Source organism: Pelophylax lessonae (genome assembly GCF_965119305.1).
Source record: "Pelophylax lessonae genome assembly, chromosome: 6".
In the NCBI taxonomy this organism is placed as follows: domain Eukaryota; kingdom Metazoa; phylum Chordata; class Amphibia; order Anura; family Ranidae; genus Pelophylax; species Pelophylax lessonae.
The window spans coordinates 253,691,875-253,714,962 of record NC_138773.1 but is presented as its reverse complement, the minus strand read 5'-3'; the positions used below and the strand labels follow the sequence as shown (position 1 = coordinate 253,714,962).

Sequence of the window (23,088 nt, the reverse complement as noted above, 5' to 3'; positions counted from 1 at the left end):
TGAGATAATGGCCTGGGCATAAAGATTCCAGATGACCCGTGGTCCTGTTAATTCTACAACACAAATAAAGCTAAAAAACAGTATAAGGGTGCAGTGTTGCCGTATTTCTTAAATGCAGCAAAAGGGGTAATTTCAAAAAAAGGGTTAGATTCAGAAAGACCCACAATAAGGGAATGGTTTACAAGGGTAGACTACATATACAATATGGGGTATTTGAGTAGTAGTGAAGAAGTAAAGATAGAAGATTTTTTGAAAAGTTGAAAAAGTGGAAGGATTTTAAGAAAACGAGTAAATATGCAGAGATCAGTAAGGCAAGGGGATAAAGAGGAGGGAGGGGAGCACCTGGCACAGGAGGGAGGGGGAGGCAATGGGTAATATGTTAATGTAAAGAAGATGAGAATTGTTTTGTATTAATCATTTTTTGTATATTAAAAATGAATAAAATTTAAATAAAAAAAAAATGTTAGCCTAATCGTCACTGACCTTCGTGTCCCTGGTGCCAGCATGTTTAGTGTGGGAAGCCGGCTGTGGTTCCTTGCGGCATCACACTGCACATGTGCAAGCCACGCTGCATTGTATGAATGGTCCTGCAGCCTGCTGAGTCCTGTGATGTGTCCCAGAAGGCTGTGGGTGGGGGGAGAACTTCCGGTGGAATTGTGGAATTGCGTAGGCGGTCTGACCAGAAGTGGGAGAAGGTTTCTACCAAAACTAAAGTGGAGCTCCATTCTGGGCAAAAAAAAAAAGTCAGCAGCTACAAATTCTGACACTCACCTGTCCAGGGATCTAGCGACTTCGGCACCCTGAGCCGATTTGTCAGTCAGTTTCAGGTGCAGCCGCCGGCATCTTCACTAAGGGAAACTGGCAGAGAAGCCTTCAGGCTTTACAGTTAGTTTCCCATAGCTTCCAACTGTCCCTGATTTTGAGGGACTGTCCCTGATTTGGAACAAAGTCCCTCTGTCCCTCTTTCCGCCACATGTGTCCCTCATTTTGGTCTGATTTATATATAGTTGAATATAAAATGCACTTTTTATCTTTCAAAACTTGGTGTTACCTGGTGCTTCCCATTGCTAAACCTTTCATTCATTTTTTAAAATTTCTGCATTGGTAAAATACAAAGGAATAGTAGTGGTTAGAGAAAAAAAAAAAACCCTTGTAGGTTTAACTAATCATTTTTTTTTTGTACATTTCTCCTTTGAGGGGGGGGGGGGGGCGTGACAGGGGTGTGTCCTACACTTACTTACATTTGCTAAAAGAACTGAAGAAAAATCCCCTAGGGTATGGGACTTTTAAAGCGGAGTTCCACCCTAAAATTATACTTACCTCCATCTTCATGCCCGGGGTCACCTGAAAAACAAATGGATAATGACAATTTTTTTTTTTACTTACCTGGTTTAGAAGAAAATATACTTACCTTACTTCCTCTTCCTCCCCTCGGCGACCACAGCGATTCGTCACTTCCTGGCTGGCAATGATTCCGGGGAGCTGAACGTCATCGCTCCCAGGAATCAATGCGCCTGCACCGGCCGCTACGTCAGTTCCGGTGCAGGCGTCGTCATACCTTGCTAAACAGCTTCTGGGCATGCCCAGAAGCTGTGCAGGGATGACGCTGAGGCACCGGAAGTGACGGCGGCGCCGGTGCAGTGCATCGTGGGACCGAAGAAGACAGAAGAGGATCGCGCTGGCTTCAAGCTGCCCACACCTGAGATGGCAGCGCTGGACAATACTTTTTCAAGGTAAGTATTTCTTCTAAAAGGTAAGTGCAACCCGGGACAGATCAGAGGCTAGCCATTGTGGAATGCACTAGCCCTGACTGTCCTGGGGGGATTTTTATTAAAAAAAACTTTCCCAGGGTGGAACTCCGCTTTAAGGCAATAACCAATCATTGAGTAATTATCGTAAAACATATAAGTAATTTTAATAATGCTATACAAAATATGAAAAGATGTACAATTCGAAAAGAGAAAATGAAACATTAAAAATGCATGTGGCCATAAATTACATCACTAGAACATGGAGTGGCTGAGAATTCCAATGAATGAGCTGACGCGTTTCGGACTTTGGCCTTTTTCAGAGGTCAAATGGAGGTATAGCTCAGACTAAGGGTACAAAAAGATACACATCTTTAATATTTAGCTATAGATATATAGTATAATATGCTATACACAGAGTATTCATACATATAACAAAATATACAGAGTATCTGCTGTATTTAGGTATGCACCAATATAATACTTTGTGTTGTAATAAAATCTGATGGTATATACGTAACACTGATGCCCATCCATGGGATGTATATAGCCACTATTTTAAAAGCAGACGAAAGGTGTTATGCATCCAAAAGGACTGCCATAACCTTGACAAGGCCAAATAGTATGGCTCAATCAAAGGAAATACTCATTTATTTTTTCACCCCCTTTCAGATGCCCCATTTGGGACCGATCATAGGGATCCTCGTGGGAACCATTGGTAGAGGGTGGCTATCTTTGCCATGAAATGACGGTTTGTCATCTTCCTTCCCATTTAATCGTGGCAATTTATTCTTTTTTCTTTTGATTGAGCCATACTATTTGGCCTTGTCAAGGTTATGGCAGTCCTTTTGGATGCATAACACCTTTCGTCTGCTTTTAAAATAGTGGCTATATACATCCAATGGATGGGCATCAGTGGTACGTATATACTATCAGATTTTATTACATCACAAAGTATTATATTGGTGCATACCTAAATACAGCAGATACTCTGTATATTTTGTTATATGTATGAATACTCTGTGTATAGCATATTATACTATATATCTATAGCTAAATATTAAAGATGTGTATCTTTTTGTACCCTTAGTCTGAGCTATACCTCCATTTGACCTCTGAAAAAGGCCAAAGTCCGAAACGCCTCAGCTCATTCATTGGAATTCTCAGCCAATCCATGTTCTAGTGATGTGATTTATGGCCACATGCATTTTTTAATGTTTCATTTTCTCTTTTCAAATTGTACATCTTTTCATATTTTGTATAGCAAAAAGTTGGGAAGTATGGTTTCCTACTATGCTTGCACAAGTAGCGCGTGAGCTTTCTGAATAGTCCTGCCCTCTTCTGGGATCTGTGTGTGTCCCAGAAGGCCGTGGGGGGAAGGGGCTGGAAATAATCGGAGATCGCCGTGACAATCTTACCAGGAAGTGGGAGTGGGTACCCAGGGCCGCTGATAAAGCAGTACAACTGGTCCTGTTGTACTGGGTCCAGGCCTCATCAGCTAAACAAGGGGGCTTTGTTGTTCATATTTGCCTAAATGAATACATTTATTTTACTAGACCACACCCCCCGCTCTTACTTACCAGGGCTTAAATTACATTTCCTTGGGCCCCCGTCATGATGTCAACAGAGGGGCCCAGGAGTTGGACTGTTATTTTCATTTTTGGGGCATAGGCGGATAGATAGTGCCACTTTTCTGCTACACCTCTGGGAAGGTGGATGCGGGGTTGGGGGGGCCCTGGGGTTGGGGGGGGCCCCGTCAGGAAGGCTTTACAGGGCCCGATGATTTCTAACAGCAGCCCTGCAGGTACCTGTAAAAACCAGGTACCTCCCCCCACTGGAAAGTGCCAAAAGTGGCAGTGGAGGTAGGGGGTGCGAAGAAGCGGATCTTCTCCTTTTGGGTGGAGCTCCTCCTAAGTACTTGTTGTTACCCCCAAAAATAAAAAGGTGTTAGAGGAGGGGGAGGGGACATAAAGCCGAACTTCCATTATAGTGTACTCTACATACACGGCTTACAGCTGTCATATTAATCAGGTTTTGTTTTAATGGTGGTAATTTGTTAATATAAAACTTTACTGTAAGTGCAGGCGACACAACACTGCCACTGAGCTCATTCATTACCGTTTCCATTAAAAAGTTAAGTTGACCTGGATTTTCACCTTTTTTTCTGAAAAAAAATGATAAAATGAGCTGGAAAATCCTGATGGTGATGTTAGATGACCAATAATATCAGCCTGTACCTTATAATGTACGGTGCTTCATCAGAACTTTATTTTATACATCCAATGATCGGTAAATTCATGACAAGCCAACACTGCACAGCTCGGCCTATGCTAAGACAGAGCCGGCCGGCAGGTGGCGCTGTGCGGAGATCTCCCCGAACTGCCTGGCAGTCCCAGCGGTGGCCAGCAGATGCCGCTGTGTGTGGAGTGTGAGGCGGCACAGTGAGCTCCCAGCATTCCCCGGATTGGCCTGCGTGTGCCACGTAAGAAGCTGCCGCTGCAGTGCGTTGTGTCTCCGGGAGCGTCCAAGACAGGGGGTCACCGCCTAAGGGGGGTGCGACATGGGGGGCTCGCAGAGCGTGGAGATCCCCGGAGGAGGAACAGAGGGGTACCATGTCCTACGGGTAGGTGGTGCAATGTGAGGGCCGGGGAGTGGCTGTGCGGGGAGGCCTGTGTGATGTGTAACCCGGCTGTGCTCTGTGTGTGTCTAAGGGGGGGATGGAGGACCCTATGTGTGTGTGGAGGGGTGGAGGACCCCTATGTGTCTAAGGGGGATGGAGGACCCTATGTGTGTGATATCTCTATAACCCCCCCTCTCCTGTGTGTGTTATTATCATACAGGATTTATATACCGCCTACAGTCTGCATGATATAAAGGGAGACAGTACAGTTACTGTACAATACAGGAGTGCCCTGATCATAAGAGCTTACAATCTAATAGTGCAGTGATGGCAAATCTGGGCACCCAAGATGTTTTGGAACTACATTTCCCATGATGCTCCTGTTCTCTGCACTGTCGTTGAGCATCATGAGAAATGTAGTTCCAAAACATCTGGGGTGTCATCTCTGCCCCCCCCCTCCTTCTGTGTGTGATCTCTGCCCCCCCTCCTTCTGTGTGTGATCTCTGCCCCCCCCCTCCTTCTTCTGTGTGTGATCTCTGCCCCCCCCTCCTTCTTCTGTGTGTGATCTCTGCCCCCCCCTCCTTCTTCTGTGTGTGATCTCTGCCCCCCCCTCCTTCTTCTGTGTGTGATCTCTGCCCCCCCCTCCTTCTTCTGTGTGTGATCTCTGCCCCCCCTCCTTCTTCTGTGTGTGATCTCTGTCCCCCCCCCTCCTTCTTCTGTGTGTGATCTCTGTCCCCCCCCCTCCTTCTTCTGTGTGTGATCTCTGTCCCCCCCCCTCCTTCTTCTGTGTGTGATCTCTGTGCCCCCCCCCTCCTTCTTCTGTGTGTGATCTCTGTGCCCCCCCCCTCCTTCTTCTGTGTGTGATCTCTGTGTCCCCCCCCCTCCTCCTTCTGTGTGTGATCTCTGTGTCCCCCCCCCTCCTTCTTCTGTGTGTGATCTCTGTGTCCCCCCCTCCTTCTTCTGTGTGTGATCTCTGTCCCCCCCCCCTCCTTCTTCTGTGTGTGATCTCTGTCCCCCCCCCTCCTTCTTCTGTGTGTGATCTCTGTCCCCCCCTCCTTCTTCTGTGTGTGATCTCTGTCCCCCCCCTCCTTCTTCTGTGTGTGATCTCTGTCCCCCCCTCCTTCTTCTGTGTGTGATCTCTGCCCCCCCTCCTTCTTCTGTGTGTGATCTCTGCCCCCCCCTCCTTCTTCTGTGTGTGATCTCTGCCCCCCTCCTTCTTCTGTGTGTGATCTCTGCCCCCCCCTCCTTCTTCTGTGTGTGATCTCTGCCCCCCCCCTCCTTCTTCTGTGTGTGATCTCTGTGCCCCCCCCCTCCTTCTTCTGTGTGTGATCTCTGTGCCCCCCCCTCCTTCTTCTGTGTGTGATCTCTGTCCCCCCCCCCTCCTTCTTCTGTGTGTGATCTCTGTCCCCCCCCTCCTTCTTCTGTGTGTGATCTCTGTCCCCCCCCTCCTTCTTCTGTGTGTGATCTCTGTCCCCCCCCCCTCCTTCTTCTGTGTGTGATCTCTGCCCCCCCCTCCTTCTTCTGTGTGTGATCTCTGCCCCCCCCCCTCCTTCTTCTGTGTGTGATCTCTGCGCCCCCCCTCCTTCTTCTGTGTGTGATCTCTGTCCCCCCCCCTCCTTCTTCTGTGTGTGATCTCTGTCCCCCCCCCCTCCTTCTTCTGTGTGTGATCTCTGTCCCCCCCCCCTCCTTCTTCTGTGTGTGATCTCTGTCCCCCCCCTCCTTCTTCTGTGTGTGATCTCTGCCCCCCCCCTCCTTCTTCTGTGTGTGATCTCTGCCCCCCCCCTCCTTCTTCTGTGTGTGATCTCTGCCCCCCCCCCTCCTTCTTCTGTGTGTGGATCTCTGCCCCCCCCCCTCCTTCTTCTGTGTGTGATCTCTGCCCCCCCCTCCTTCTTCTGTGTGTGATCTCTGTCCCCCCCCTCCTCCTTCTGTGTGTGATCTCTGTCCCCCCCCTCCTCCTTCTGTGTGTGATCTCTGTCCCCCCCCTCCTCCTTCTGTGTGTGATCTCTGTCCCCCCCCTCCTCCTTCTGTGTGTGATCTCTGTCCCCCCCCTCCTCCTTCTGTGTGTGATCTCTGTCCCCCCCCCTCCTTCTTCTGTGTGTGATCTCTGTCCCCCCCCCCCTCCTTCTTCTGTGTGTGATCTCTGTCCCCCCCCTCCTCCTTCTGTGTGTGATCTCTGTCCCCCCCCTCCTTCTTCTGTGTGTGATCTCTGTCCCCCCCCCTCCTTCTTCTGTGTGTGATCTCTGTCCCCCCCCCCCCTCCTTCTTCTGTGTGTGATCTCTGCCCCCCCCCCCCTCCTTCTTCTGTGTGTGATCTCTGTCCCCCCCCCCTCCTTCTTCTGTGTGTGATCTCTGCCCCCCCCCCCCTCCTTCTTCTGTGTGTGATCTCTGCCCCCCCCCCCCCTCCTTCTTCTGTGTGTGATCTCTGCCCCCCCCCTCCTTCTTCTGTGTGTGATCTCTGCCCCCCCCTCCTTCTTCTGTGTGTGATCTCTGCCCCCCCCTCCTTCTTCTGTGTGTGATCTCTGCCCCCCCCTTCTTCTGTGTGTGATCTCTGCCCCCCCCCTCCTCCTTCCGTGTGTCATCTCTGTGTCCCCCCCCCCTCCTCCTTCTTCCGTGTGTCATCTGTGTCCCCCCCCCCCTCCTCCTTCTTCCGTGTGTCATCTGTGTCCCCCCCCCTCCTCCTTCCGTGTGTCATCTCTGTGTCCCCCCCCCCCCTCCTCCTTCTTCCGTGTGTCATCTCTGTGTCCCCCCCCCCCCTCCTCCTTCTTCCGTGTGTCATCTCTGTGTCCCCCCCCCCCTCCTCCTTCTTCCGTGTGTCATCTCTGTGTCCCCCCCCCCCTCCTCCTTCTTCCGTGTGTCATCTCTGTGTCCCCCCCCCCCCTCCTCCTTCTTCCGTGTGTCATCTCTGTGTCCCCCCCCCCCCTCCTCCTTCTTCCGTGTGTTATCTCTGTGTCCCCCCCCCCTCCTCCTTCTTCCGTGTGTCATCTCTGTGACCCCCCCCCCCCCCAGCTGATGTTGCCCTGTGTTCAGGCTTTGGATTGGTTGTGGAGCGGACTCCTCATCGCTGACCTCAGAAGCTCCCTCATTTTCACTCTTCTTATTTGCATTCTGAGAAGTTTATAATGTCTCATCAATCAGAGGCTTCACACACATGTATTCTGTAACCGCACAGACCATGACCCTTCCATCCCCTGTCCCCTTGTTGCTGTCCCTTCCATCCCCTGTCCCCTTGTTGCTGTCCTTAAAAGAAAAAAATGGCCACCAAATATTATTCTGTCCAGTCTTTGGGAGTGGGGTCTCTTACGGTGGCCATTCACTGTACAATCTTTTAGATTTGCGAGAACAAAATAATAGGGGTATTCTCTGAATGGCTCCTGTGCTGAGCAGCCGACCTTGTGTATTAATATACAGCAGGGCAGCCAATTAGCACAGGACCTGGACACCACTGAAGCAGAGGTGTTTACTCCAGTGATTTATGGCTTCCAGGGGGATCGGCCGGTGTGGTGTATATACATGATTCTATCGCTCCAAGCTGGACCAATAAAACTGTACATTTTTTTTGAAAGAAATCCATACCTGGAATTCTTTAATAAAAGGAAGATGCCTTTTTTTTTTTTTTTAAATGCATACAGGGAGGTGTGCTGCCACTTATTTATAATGATGGGCTGTGCTAGCACGCTCCATAACACAACATTATAGCGGCTCATTTAAAGGATAAGTTCACCTTTTCTAATATTATAAATGCTCATCTTTTTGCTGGTTAAAAATGTGCATTTATTGGTTTTATACACTGGAGCCTGTAAAGCATTGCACCCGCAATCATGAGATGGTGATGCCAGAATCCTGCAGACTCTCTGTACAGGCAGGGATTACTGAACTACAAAAGTGCTCACCAGCGCCCTCTCAGTTCATTGAGAACTACAAGCCATCCGCTGTGGTGGATGATGGTAATTGTTAATTCGCAGAACTGAATGAATGATGCAGTCGTGGGAGTGGAGCCCCGTACAGCCGCAATGTTTTTATATTGTGACAGTGGGTGTAGGGAGATGATCCACTGTCTACTGTCAAATTAGGGAGAGGCAGCAGGAACAGGAACATGTTGTATGGTTCACCCTATATAGAGGAGGAACTGATATCATCTTCCAAAGGTGAACTTATCTTTTAAGAAGCAGTGCTGTGGCTGCATCAGGAAACACAGGTGGACAATATACCGCAGCGTGCCGATGTGCGCAGGTGCACAATATACTGCACTCAAGTCTGTAATGTGTACATTTTTATGGATATAAATGCAGCTGTATGATATTCTATGGTGCACACTGCACACAGCTTTCTTATCCGCATTTAAAAAAAAAATCCATATCCACGGTCCTCCTGTGATCCATATTAAATGATGTACACATGTAAACTTTTGTACTAACATTTACATGCATACAGTATTGAGTGTAAATCTATGCTATCGCCCCTGAATAGCCGCCTACCATTTTGGCTTGCAAGGAAACTTGTGTCCTAGCTTGCATAAATACTAAGTGGCGGGGGCTACTTGCTTCTTAGCAGTCGAGGAGGATAGGTGGTGGGGCTTCCTAGCAAATGGGGTACATTTGCACCTAATGCGTGTAGCATTATCACAGACGTTGCATGCAAACTGTGTATGGACAAGATATTACGTAAGCTATTACTGCCAGCAAGATCACATTATATACAGTATCTCACAAAAGTAAGTACATCCCTCATTTTTGTAAATATTTTATTATATCTTTTCATGTGACAACACTAAAGAAATGACACTTTGCTACAATGTAAAGTAGTGTCTGTAGAGCTTGTATTAGGCCCCTTTCACATGGGCTTTCCGATCAGATCCGCCTGTCAGTTTTCAGGCGGACCTGATTGGATGCTCCATGCACCCCTATGGAGTTGCGGATGTCAGCGGTGACCTCTCCGCTGCTATCCGTTCCTGTCCGTGAAATCCAGATGGATGGAATCCCTATTTTCCATCCGTCTGGAGGATCGGATGTAAACAGACAGGCGGTCCGTTTTCATCCGATATCCCATAGAGGAGAGCGGGCATCTGAGAGGTCTGTCTCTGCACAGTGAGCGGAGACGGACCTGTCATCCGCCTGCTCAGCGGGGATCGGTGGATCGATCCCCGCTGAGCAAAACTGACTCCGCCAGGTGGAAAGCCCATGTGAAAGGACCCTTACAGTGTAAATTTGCTGTCTCCTCAAAATACCTCAACACACAGCCATTAATGTCTAAACCACTGGCAACAAAAGTGAGTACACCCCAAAGTGTCAATATTTTGTGTGGCCACCATTATTTTCCAGCACATGCCTCCTTGGGCACGGAGTTCACCAGAACTTCACAGGTTGCCAGTGAAGTCCTCGTCCACTCCTCTGTGACAACATCACGGAACTTGTGGATGTTAGAGACCTTGCGCTCCTTCACCTTCCATTCTTGAGGATACCCCACAGATGCTCAATAGGGTTTAGGTCTGGAGACATGCTTGGCCAGTCCACCTTTAGCAAGGCAGTGGTCGACTTGGAGGTGTGTTTGGGGTCATAATCATGTTGGAATACTGCCCTGCGGCCCAGACTCCGCAGGAAGGGGATCATGCTGTGCTTCAGTATGTCACAGTACATGTTGGCATTCATGGTTCCCCCAATGAACTGTAGCTCCCCAGTGCAGCAGCACTCATGCAGCCCCAGACCATGACACTCCCACTACCATGCTTGACTGTACACAAGATACACTTGTCATTGTACTCCTCACCTGGTTACCTCCGCACACGCTTGACACCATCTGAACCAAATACGTTTATCTTGGTCTCATCAGACCACAGGACATGGTTCCAGTAATCCATGTCCTTAGTCTGCGTGTCTTCAGCATGCTGTTTGCTGGCTTTTTTGTGCATCATCCTTTGAAGAGGCTTCCTTCTGGGACAACAGCCATGGAGACCAATTTGATGCAGTGTGCGCCGTATGGTCTGAGCACTGACAGGCTGACCCCCCCCCCCTCACCCCACCCCTTCAACCTCTACAGCAATGCTAGCAGCACTCATATGTCTATTTGCCAAAGACAACCTCTGGATATGACGCTGAGCACGTGCACGAAACTTCTTTGGTCGTCCATGGCGAGGCCTGTTCTACTTGGAACCTGTCCTGTTAACCCGCTGTATGGTCTTAGCCACCGTGCTGCAGCTCAGTTTCAGGGTCTTGACAATCTTTATATAGAACAACTATTCTTTTTTTTCACATCCTCAGTTCTTTGCCATGAGGTGCCATGTTGAACTTCCAGTGACCAGTATGAGAGAGCGAGAGCGATAACACCTAATTTAACACACCTGCTCCCCATTCTTACCTGAGACCTTGTAGCACTACGAGTCACATGACACTAGGTAGGGAAAATGGCTAACTGGGCCCCAATTGGACATTTTCACTTAGGGGTGTACTCACTTTTGTCAGTGGTTTAGACATTAATGGCTGTGCGTTATTTTGAGGGGACAGCAAATTTACACTGTTATACAAGCTGTACACTCGCTACTTTACATTGTAACAAAGTGTCACATGAAAATATATAATAAAATATTTACGAAAGGATGCCACATAATTTGATAGAAATGAAAATTATCTCCCTACAGAGGTCTGAATTCAAAGACAGCCTAAAAATCAAAGTGAAAAAATGGTTCAGCAGGCTAGTCCATTTTGCTGAAATTTTCATTGCAGAAACTCCAAATGGTACTCCGTAGCTTGTATTGCTTTTATGCATGCCTGACAGAATCGGGGCATGCTCCTAATGAGACAACGGATGGTGTCCTGGGGTATTTCCTCCCAGATCTGGACCGGAGCATCACTGAGCTTCTGGACAGACTGAGGTGCAACCTTGTGGTGTCGGATGGACCGAAACATAATGTCCCAGAGGTGTTATATTGGATTTAGGTCAGGCGAGCGTGGGGGCCATTCAATGGCCATTCCTTCGTCCTCAGGAAACTGGCTGCATACTCTCGCCACATGAGGCCGGGCAGTGTCATGCATTAGGAGGAACCCAGGGCCCACTGCATCAGCTTAGGGTCTGACAATGGGTCCAAGGAGGTCATCCCGATACCTAATAGCACCAGGGTGCCATTGTCTAGCCTGTAGAGGTCTGTGCGTCCCTCCATGGATATACCATCACTGACCCAACATCAAACCCATCATGTTGAACGATGTTACAGGCAGCATAATGTTCTCTGTGGCTTCCCCAGACCCTTTCACGTCTGTCACATGGACTCAGGGTGAACCTGCTCTCATCTGTGAAAAGCACAGGGCACCAGTGGCGGACATTGCAGTTCTGGTGTTCAATGGCAAATGTCAATCGAACTCCACAGTGCCGGGCAGTGAGCACAGGGCCCACAAAAGAACATCGGGCCCTCAGGCCACCCTCATGAAGTCTGTTTCTGATTGTTTGGTCAGAGACATTCACACCAGTGGCCTGCTGGAGCTCATTTTGTAGGGCTCTGGCAGTGCTCATCCTGTTCCTCCTTGCACAACGGAGCAGATACTGGTCCTGCTGATGGGTTAAGGACCTTCTACGGCCCTGTCTAGCTCTCCTAAAGTAACTGCCTGTCTCCTGGAATCTCCTCCATGCCCTTGGACAGTACTGGGTGACACAGCAAACCTTCCGGCAATGACACATACTGATGTGCCTTCCTGGAGGAGTTGGACTGACTGTGCAACCTCTATAGCAGTGATGGTAAACCTTGGCACCCCAGATGTTTTGGAACTACGTTTGCCATGATGCTCATTCACTCTGCACTGTAGTTGAGCATCATGGGAAATGTAGTTCTAAAACATCTGGGGTGCCAAGGTTCGCCATCACTGGTCTATAGGGTTATTAAATAAAGCTTGGTTGTTAGTTTAAAAAAAAAAAAAAACTGGCTAGATTTCAGGCAAATTTGTCAAGCCCTGTATATAGCAACGTGATAAAGTGTTATTAAACCCAAGACCCTGCAATTCGCTATGTCTTGTCTCCCGCAGTACACAGAACATGGAAATACAATTATTTTAGTAAATATAAACTGCTAAATACCTTTTCTCATCAGCAATTAGAGCAGTCTTGTGACTTCCATCAGTAACCAGCTAATCACTGGTTAAAGCTTGTAGGAGGCGTTTTCTGCAAGGCTTCACTTCCTGTTTCCCTTAGTGCAGATGCCGGTGTTCTAAAATTTTGTCGGACCTATGAAAATTCTAGACCCCGTCACTTCCAGCTGGTGAGAGCCCCGGTGCGCATGCGCACAAGACATTTTCAAGGTCCGATGAAATTCTAAGACTTAGCGAACAGCTGATTGAGAGGAGGAGGGGCTGAATTGGGACGCACACACCGCCACGGGAAAATTGCTGTCACGGCCGAACCAAAGGTGCTGGAGAACCCAAAATTGTATCGCAGGTAGCCAAGACACTTCCCTACAGCTGATAAAAATTTGGGGTCTCGGGGATGAAAGGGCGCGGGGCAGTGACCCCGAGAACCAGGCCTCGGGGTCACTGCTCCACACCATTTCATCCCCGAGACCCCAAATTTTTAGGTCCGACAAAATTTTAGAACACCGGCGCATGCACCCAAAGCCGATTTGAATCAGCTAAGGGTGCCAACATTGTGGGATCCCTAGACAGGGAAGTGTCCTTATAGTAAAAGTCAGCAGCTACAGTATTTGTAGCTGCTGACTTTTACTATATTATTTCTTTTTTTCTTTCAGGCTGGAACTCCGCTTTAAGCAGTTTCCATGATGTATAAATAACTGGCCAGCCAAGAATTTACATATAAAGCAAACTTCCCTAAAAGTTAAGATCAGTTTTATTGGATTAAAATAAATTAGATTGCAGGGATTGGTTTCATTTGTGAAAACCTCAGTGAAGGTATATTGTCTTCACAGCGAGGAGAGAGTTAATAAATGATTGACAAAACAATGAGCTTGTCCTGCCAGCGTGTCCACTTTCAGGTGTGCATGTACTTGTTCATCTCCCATAATACCCAGATTATAGGTATGTATTAGACTGCATATACACTCCAATCCTCAGGCAGAGCAATGGATTTTACTGCACGGAGTATAGAGGCCAGTATTGATGGTGCAGTTCTTTCTGTTCTTAGGAAAGGAACATGACATTCTCCTTCCCCATCCTGAAGAGCAGACATTTTCAGATGAATGTCAGTTTGTTTATATCCAGCACTTTAAAGCTGAACTCTGCCCTTACTTTCTATCTTGCATGGTTGTGCAGGCTTCTCTTCTGTACTCAGATGGCTTAATCTGATTTCACTGCACACGGTGAGGCCTGCCTTATTTCCTGGCTGGAGGACCTTCAGTATCCTCTGACCTTTTCCTCTCCAGCCTGACTCCCTGGCTCACCCCTTTTATTCATTGGTTTTCTGTAGGGATGCACCGAAATGAAAATTTTGGACCGAAACCGAAAATGCAGGATGCCCTTGGCCGAAAACCGAAAATGACTTTTTCCCCCAAGAAAATTTAAAATAGATGGAACAGGGGCATACACCAAAAAACAGGTAGCAACGTACACCTGTCGCTGCCACCCTGTCACAGTATATGTACTGTGATGGGTTGGCAATAGGTTAATGTAATTACCAATGGTATTTGTATTATGCAGCATGAGGGGGTTAATGTATTACCACTGCTGGTCCCTGATGCATTATTGACCGACCAGTGGCAGGTAATTAACCCCTTTGTGCTGCATTAGTGCAACCAGTATCAGTGTTAATTAACACTGGTTGCACTAATGCAGCACAAAGGGGTTAATTAATTACCACTGGTCGGTCACTAATACAGCAGTGACAATACATTAACCCCCTCATGCTGCATAATTAATACAAATACCAATGGTAAGCTGCCTCAGCTATCACCCCCCCCCCCCCCCTTAGCTTAGGCTCAGCGTCCCTCTCCTACTCACTCAGCTCCTCCAGTCACTGTGTCCATTATTCAAAAGTCCCGCCTCTGGCTGGCCGCCCGCCTCCCGGTGATGTCACTACTACTACGATCTGTACATGAATGAACTGACACACCGGGCGGGCGAGCGGCTACTAATAGCTGTCAGTATGTGAGCTTCACTTCTCCAATTCCCTGACAGTCCGGGCGGGAGGGCGGGGCGAGCGGCCGCTAATACATAGTACTATGTGATCCTTCCTGTCAGCTCAGCGGGACTGTGACTATGTGTGAATGAGATCTGATCTGACCTGACACCGGGCGGGGGGGAGCGGCCGCTATTAGCTGTAACTATGTGAGCCTTTCACTTCCTTGTCAGGCATGTATCTCCGCTGACAAGGAAGTGAAAGGTTCACATAGTTACAACTATTAGCGGCCGCTCCCCCCGCCCGGTGTCAGGTCAGATCAGATCTCATTCACACACAGTCACAGTCCCGCTGAGCTGACAGGAAGGATCACACAGTTCTATCTATAGCGGCCGCTCGCCCCGCCCTCCCGCCTGGTATGTCCATTCATAATGCACAGATCGTAGTAGGGACGTCATTGAGAGGCGGGCGGCCGGCCAGAGGCGGGACTTTTAAAACCTGCCCTGCGCTGCGCCCTCCTCCTTCCTCACGGCGGCCATATTAATTTCGGCACTGTTAACCCATTATCGGCCGAAATGAGAGAGGCTCATTTTCGGCCGATAATTAAGGTGCATCCCTAGTTTTCTGCCCTTTTAATCTTGGGGGCTCAGTATAACAGTGACTTTGCAGGGGAGTTGTCCCCTCACAAGGACTAGAAATGCTCTCTCTCCCAGGGGAGAGAACCTTCATCTCTTGCTGGCCCCTGTAATGCCCGGTCACTAGGACAGGAAGGGAAGTTCTAACCCTTTTCTTCTATGTCAGAAAATAAGAAATATGTCTGAATTTGGGCTTTAAAAGCTGTAGTTTAATCTGCTTATGTTCTACCTTTTTTTTCTGATTCCTTCTCCACCCTGATCACACCTTTCCATTTTAATGACATACCTTATTTTAGACTCCGTGACATCATCATCACTAGGTCTCTGTGATTCTGTATGGCAGATCATAGCTGGGCAGAGGGGCTGGCAGGATGCTGCCACTATCTAATCACACATCAATGGCATGACAGCCTGGGGTCAGGACAATTTTGGTTGTACAATGCTGGTCATCATTTAACCAAACATAAAAGAAGTAACCTGGCTTTGGACTTAAGAAGCTGCCCCACCCCCTTTTTTTATTATTTAAAGTAATCATGTTATACTTGCCTGCTCTGTGCGATAGTAATGCACAGAGCAGCCCGGAACCTCTACTTCTGGAGCCCCATACCGGTGCTCTAGACTCCTCCTTCTCTTCTCCGAGTGCCCCCATAGCAAGCTGCTTGCTAGGGGGGCATTGATGCAGGCTCAATTCTTCTCAGCCAGGCTGTGTGCATCCATTGATTATACACAGCACCACTCAGCCCTATCCCCGCTACCTTCCCACTGGATTTGACTGTCAGCAGCAGGAGCCAATGGCTCCCACTGTTCTCAGCCAAGCCGTGAATGCAGGAAGAGAGAGCAGAGTGGCTGCCAGCAGGGACAGTGCTGGATTGAGAGGAGTGGTGTCAGGTAAGTGATTGTGGGGGTAAGGCACAAACAGTGGAAGCTTTTTTGTTTTACCTTTAATGGATAGAATGCATTAAGGTAGAAAATCTGCCTTTAAAACCACTTTAAGTAGTCCACGCTCTTCTCATCCGGTTTAATAATCTGTAGAAATGGTATTTATTCTTGTATAATGTTACTCATTTTAATACAACACAACTAGGTACAGGATTTTGTATACTGTAGATTACCAGGCAGAAGGTAGGCTCGGCAGCAGAAATTTGCATGCGACGTGGCCCTGGGAGTGACTCCATTAGGCTGTGCTTGTCTTTGGTTGTACTCAGCATTTTCCTTGTTGCAGCACAGCAAACTAGACAATGCAAACCTTGCTTAGGAAACCACAGAAGCTTTTAGGGATTTACAGTAAAATTAATAATTAACCTAAGACCAGGAAGAAGAGTGAGCATGTCAGACATCAGGCTTGCATGGTGGAACATATGCTGGAGGGAGGAGTACGTAGTCTCTGGCAGCCAGGCAGATTCTAGCATTTTTCAAACTTTACTGAGAACAGGCCGCTGAAAGTCAAGCGGTTGTTATGGGTTTATGGGTTATGGGTTTTTTACATTTGGGTTTAGTGTGGCTTTAGGAAAGAAATTCTTTTGACATATTTGCAAATTATTATTAAATGTATGTATTGATTTATTGTGCTTTACAGCACACTGCATTCCTGTAGCCCAGGGGTCTGCGAACTTTCTAAACAAAGGGCCAGTTTTCTGTCCTCCAGACTTTATGGGGGCCAGACTGTGGCCATTGGGAGTAGAAATTCTCCTGGCATTAGCAGTATTAGGGGTGTCAGTGGGAAGAATAGTGCCCTATCATCAGTGTCAGTTTGAGCAATAGTGCCTCATTGTTGGAGAAATTGTGCCCCATCATTGATGACAGTTTGGTTTGACCAATAGTTCCCCATTCATGGTGTCAGTGGAAGGAAAAGTGCCTGCTCCAAACAAACAAGGTGGATGAACCACCTATCTCCTGCGCTCAGAAAAGCCGACTCCTTGACTGCTCTGCCCACGGGACTTTCAAAATGGCGTTTTGGATGGCTAGGATCCTGCTGCCTAAAAGGACTGGGGCAGTCCAACAATACTGCAAACAAGAAACACAAAGAAAGGCGCGTCGACCTAGCGCATTATCCTCAATATAGGCTTTATTGTTAAAACATAAAAATGGCTACTCACAAACAAGGTAAAAATCAATCACATCGGATTCAAGATCTTGAGTATCGAGAGTAGTCCATACGAATGTCCCTTGTCCTATTAGGATGACGGCTGACGCGTTTCAAGGCATACGCCTCTTCCTCAGAGCCACTGAGGAAGAGGCATATGCCTTGAAACGCGTCAGCCGTCATCCTAATAGGACAAGGGACATTCGTATACGCTACTCTCGATACTCAAGATCTTGAATCCGATGTGATTGATTTTTACCTTGTTTGTGAGTAGCCATTTTTATGTTTTAACAATAAAGCCTATATTGAGGATAATGCGCTAGGTTGATGCGCCTTTCTTTGTGTTTCTTGTTTGAAGGAAAAGTGCCCCAAGGGCCGGATAAAGGCAAGCAAAGGGCCGCATCCGGCCCCCGGGCCAGAGTTTGGAGACCTCTGCTGTAGCCTATTCACTCAGAATGGGCCCCAGTACAGAAATGTTCTATTATTTCTTGATCACACCTCTCCATCACAGCCAAAGTGGAGGATCGGAGTTCAGATTGGCTTATTCTTTATTTCAGCAGATGCCACGTGATTGTCCTTTTAGAGAAACCTACACTGAAAAATGTGAGGATTGCCATTTCTGACCTCCTAAATTTGCTAGTTGCCTACCCTTTCTTTCAATACTTTCTTGGTCATGGACCTGGAAAAATCCTGCAGAAAGAGACCTTATCATAACTCCTAGTGTGCATTTTTGTTTTGGGTCAGTAACTTTAAAAAGTTGTGATGCCAGAGGATCCGCATTACAGCTGGGCAATAAGTGCACTTGGAACCTTGAAGGAATCATTGACAGTGGCAGCCACTATATTCGCTCTATAAGCCTTATATCTGTTGTTGGTTTCAAGTCAAAGCACCAACAGCCCTTACATCTTACCGTACAGTTCAGTTACTGTGATGATGAATCGAAACGATGACTAAACAGACTCTGCCTCTCCTAACAGGTACAAGAGAACTCACCTGGACACAGAGCTGGGCTTGAACCTTTCTTTGACTTCATTGTTTCAATAAATGGTCTTAGACTGGTAAGTTTTAAAATGTTCTAGTCTGTATTTTATGTTTACACTATGTATATCTTACAACTTCAGACACACAAAAAAATCCCCAAAAAACTCCTGTGCTGCTATGTCCTACTAAACCCAGAACCTGCGTTCACTATATCTGGTCTCCCACAGGACACAAAACATGTAAATGTAAATATAAACTGATAAATACCTTTTCTCATCAGCAGTATATAGCAGTCTTGTGACTTGTATCAGTTCCTAGTAAAGCTTGCAGGAGGTGTTTTCATTCTCCTCTGATCTTCTGTCTGGACAGTGCTGATTGGCCCTGTGCTGAGCACATGAACTCTCCCAAGACATAAACTATCAAGCAATATAAACCAAACTGAGCATGTGCTGCCCACCCCCTGGCTGTGTAAATATCAGGTTATTTTTTGGAGACAGTGAAAGAGCAGGAGGATCAAACAGCCTTTATACACAATGCAAAGGATTAATCCCTTAGGTTCCACATTGAGTATACCAAACATGCTTTACTGGATATACAGACTGATTTTACTGTTGTGGGTTTAGTAACACTTTAAGTGCTTGTTTAAACGGAGTAGCAGCTCACACTTTATTCCAATCACCATAGTTATGTTCAGACAAACTTCAGGAAAGATGGGGAAAATCCATCCACCTATGGCCTAATACAAACTTGCTGGGTGGCACGACTGGAAAGACCTGTTGATCTTGTAGTGTCAGGTGCAGAACAAAATGGTGTTGTGTGGAGACTCCTTTCTGGCTTAGAAATCCGTTACCTTCAGATTTCTCAGCCAGAGCTGTGCCTTGATAAAAAAAACTCCAGCCTCTGAGCTGGATCAGCATGGGGTCTGAATTACCTTTAAGCGGGGCACACTTTGATTCACGATTCATGTTTTTGGAGGGACCTTTGTTTTAGGACTTGTACTAAAGAGCTTTCCTGTTTAGTCCATTCTTTGTCTGGTTACAAAACAACAACAATTTCCCAACACACCAGCTAACCTGCAAGAATAAAAAATTAGCCCTGTCCAACATTGTATAATGCATCCGGAAAGTATTCCCAGTGCTTCACTTTCTACACATTTTATGTTACAGCCTTATTCCAAAATGGATTAAATTCTTTTTTAATTATGATTATTATTATTTGTTCATTGACAGACACAGCTCCTGATTCTTCTTAACCATTAGGTAATACTGCCCCCCTACAGGAGTAGGACACTAGGCAGAAAAAAGCTTGACTACGCCTATGGGCAGTCCCAGGGGGTATACACTCACTCTCCGCTATAGGCACTCAGTTTTTTTTTTTTTTCTGCCTAGTCAGGAGTAAGGACCTAGTTCCTTGCTGGGATTTCTGGTCCTGGCAGTGTTTATTTTAAATGTAAATTGTTTCCTTTTTTTTATTTTGTTCTTGTGAGAGCTACAAGTGCTGGACACGGTGACGAACTGAATATTATAGATCCTTAAGGTCCGGCCAGTGAGTGCGTACAGACTGCAGCTCCGCGCTATGCCAGCCGCAACATAGCCCCACTGGACAGGGGCTGGCCCGCGAGGTAAACATCTTGCGAGGACGCATACGAATGGGTTTTGGCCTGAGTCGCAGCGTTTCTCCTGGCCAGCAGCATCCACATTACGATGGAGCAGTGTCCTGTCTGGAGAGATGCCCACCCTGTTCCTGGTTTGGTAAATAGCTGCCCCCCCCCCCCCCCACTACTCCCTTCCCCCCCAGCTCCTTTACATTTTTGGTCACTTTGGGTCTTTTGGCCCCCCCCTCCTCCCTGGGTGAGGTTATGAGCTTGCTGTTGCCACATGGCTCTTAAGGGGGACTGGTTGGAGTTAATGCTGACCGGGTTTTCCTGGTGCGCAACAGGGGGTTAAGCAGGGTTCCCTGCCATCCTGGGGTTGGTGACTAGGGCATGGTGACTAGGGCAGGGATGTCCTCTGGGCTCCTTGCGGTGGTTGTTGGGCTGGGGAAGCGGATAGTTTAGCATCCACGAGCCACACTCCTTCTAATCCAGCCGAAAATTTAGGCCGCTGCTTTGCGGCATACGACTCGGAAAGTACATGAGGCGGCCCCTGTGAGCGTGGCTGAATCCACTGCCTCCTGTATGGTCAGCTTGGCACATCCCTTGGACCAGGTGGCGCTGTGGGGACGCTTCATTTTAATGAGTCTTGCCGCCATTATTGTGTGGGGCACCTGCCTTGTTTTAACGAGGGTACCCTGCCTGCATGTCCACGTCACGGCGAGAGGCCTCTTTTTAAGGGGGCTATGTCCTCTATGGAGGGCGACCCCCCCCCCCCTAGTTTTTTTGTGGGGTCCAATAGGTGGTCCACTTGTGGACCCTTGGCCGGCGTCCCATTGTGGGATAGCAGTCGACGGCTTCCCCTGATATGTTTTCGGCGTGAGCTTAGTATATAGTGACCCTACTGGGTCTGCGTCCATGCACCCTGAGTGTTCAGATAGTGAGGATGATTCCTCTGCTCCTCTAGCTGTGCTTAAAGAGGCGCTGGTGGATGCACTGTTTGTGTCAGTGCGTGAAACTGTTAAAAATGGAGGTTGCGGTTGATGCCGGGTTGGAGGCACCGGTTCCTTTTGGCACCCACTCTCCACCCACCCTCCAAAGTGGCGAGGGTGAATTTGCGACAGGTGGACTCCAATTAGGTTGTAGAAACATCTCAAAGATGATCCGTGGTAATAGGATGCACCTGAGCTCAATTTTGAGTGTCATAGAAAAGGCTTTGAATACTTGTGATTTCTTTTTTTTTAAATTATTAATAATACATTTTGCAAACTTTACACATTGTCATTATGGGGTATTATTTGTAGAATTTTGAGAAAAATAATTGAATCCATTTTGGAATAAGGCTGTATAACAATGTGGAAAAAGTGAAGCGCTGTGAATACTTTCCACTGTGTATGTCAAAGACAGAGGGTTTAGTTGCACACATTTCCAAATATATGTAAAAGCCACAGTGCCTCACCAAGGCTTCTCTGTATACTGTGGTCCTAACTCTATAGTCTTCACAGTCCCCCAAGTTAGAGGACATATAGCGGTGGATAAATTAGGGCAGGTTTGCCTGGGGGGAGCCCACTCCTCTTCTTTAAAGATGCAGGGACACATTGGACGCCCAGCAAGAAGCACAAAGACAGCTTAATGCATTTAATGTGTCCCCATGCACAATGCAGCTGAAAATTCCCAGCACACTTACCAGTTAGCCTAGATTGGGGTGGTTGCCACTTATCTGCACAGCTAGTCTTTGCCAGGGTTCCCTGTTTGCTGCATGTACAGTTCTCCACAGGTACAGATCTGTAGTGGATGTGCACCTAAAATATTACTAAAAGGGTCTAAGGCACATCAGTAATGATATTTATATGTTACAATAGATGGACTGGTTGCATCTTCTAGGTAGCTGTATAATCAGATATGCTGTGCCTATAAGATGCCAAGTACTAGAGTACCATTGAGAATGGCCCTTACCTTTATGATGGATGGGCATACACTCCATATGGGCACTAAATGCTCATTATGCTGCTAAACATTTTGATGCTCTTATAATCTCCCATGCTGGTGTTAAAAGCCTAACTCACTTTTGTTTTTTTTTTATCAACTTGAAAATTTTAGTCTATACCCCATTGGGTGGATTATTTCTTGTCCCTGTGACACTGACAGTTCTTCTAACCTGCTTCTATCTTTAAGTCTGATAACTAATTTGACTATATTTATATAATATAAATTGGTGGTGTCTCTCCCATAGAATAAGGACAATGACACATTGAAAGATCTGCTAAAAGCAAATGTTGAGAAGCCTGTGAAGATGGTGGTGTACAGCAGCAAGACACTGGAACTGAGGGAGACGACGGTGACGCCCAGCAATTTGTGGGGAGGACAAGGCTTGCTGGGAGTCAGCATACGATTCTGCAGCTTTGAAGGGGCTAATGAGAACGTATGGCACGTGCTGGTGAGTAATTTTAAGGACCATCTGTAGGCTGCCATTACTGAGCAGTACCTTGAAAATTCTAGATGACATGCTGGTCCAAACTCCAAAGACTTCAACAAATTGTGGTTAATTTACTAAAACTAGAGTGCAAAATCTGGTGCAGCTCTGCAGAGAAACCAATCAGCTTCCAGGTTTGTTGTGTTTTTTTTTTTTTTTTTTCTTCCCTCTGTCAAAGCTTAATTGAACAAGCTGGCGTTAGAAACTGGTTGGCTACCATGCCAGAGGTCAGACACATCCTCTGCTGAGTTAGAGCTGTCCAATCGGCAAAGGAGCAGAAGTTTTACTGATTCGAGAGCTAAAGCCTCGTACACACGCACCGATTGTTGGCCGACTGATCGGCCGTCTTTTTTCCAGTGTTGTTGTGTTGGTTGAAATGTGCTCTAGACTGCACACGAATATTGTCGGCCAACAACAACCAACTGCAGAAGTGATGTCATGTTCTGGTCTACTTTTCGTGTGTTTTTTCTTTTCTGAGCATGCCCAGTCTTGCTCATCAGATTTTTGTCGGCCGAAATCTGTACTGACTGAGGAACAATCGGCCGTTCTGCTGATGGCCAACAAATATTTTATAGCCTGCACACCAGATTTTGTTCGGCTGAAAAGTCGGTTGTCGGAAGCATCATACTAACAAGCCGACAATCGGTCGATCAGACGTTAGCCGAAAATTTATGGCCAACAATCGGCTTTAGGCTCTGACTCAGTAGTGCATGGATGTGCAAGACTTTTGCAATGAAACCATTGCTTCTCCGCAGACCAAGGGTGCTACTCTGCAGCTGCTGACTTTTCAACTCAAGTGCTTTTTTAAAATTAAAAAAGAAACTGTAAGATGCTGCACACGCCTTTTTAGATGCACCTGAAATGTATTTAGCTGATTTAAACTGAGGGTTCAGTTAGGCTTTGATTTTTTTTTG

General features: G+C 47.2%; 1 protein-coding gene across 1 annotated transcript in view; it reads left to right on the top strand.

The window, feature by feature from the left end:
- Positions 1 to 4,193: 4,193 nt before the first annotated feature.
- GORASP2 (golgi reassembly stacking protein 2) overlaps positions 4,194 to 23,088 on the top strand; it is a 38,681-nt gene continuing 19,786 nt past the window's right edge. The window contains exons 1-3 of the mRNA XM_082260305.1: positions 4,194 to 4,371; positions 18,107 to 18,187; positions 21,935 to 22,138. Of these exons, the coding sequence (XP_082116431.1) occupies positions 4,309 to 4,371; positions 18,107 to 18,187; positions 21,935 to 22,138 (348 nt within the window). The 5' untranslated portion in view covers positions 4,194 to 4,308. The remainder of the gene's footprint in view (positions 4,372 to 18,106; positions 18,188 to 21,934; positions 22,139 to 23,088) is intronic.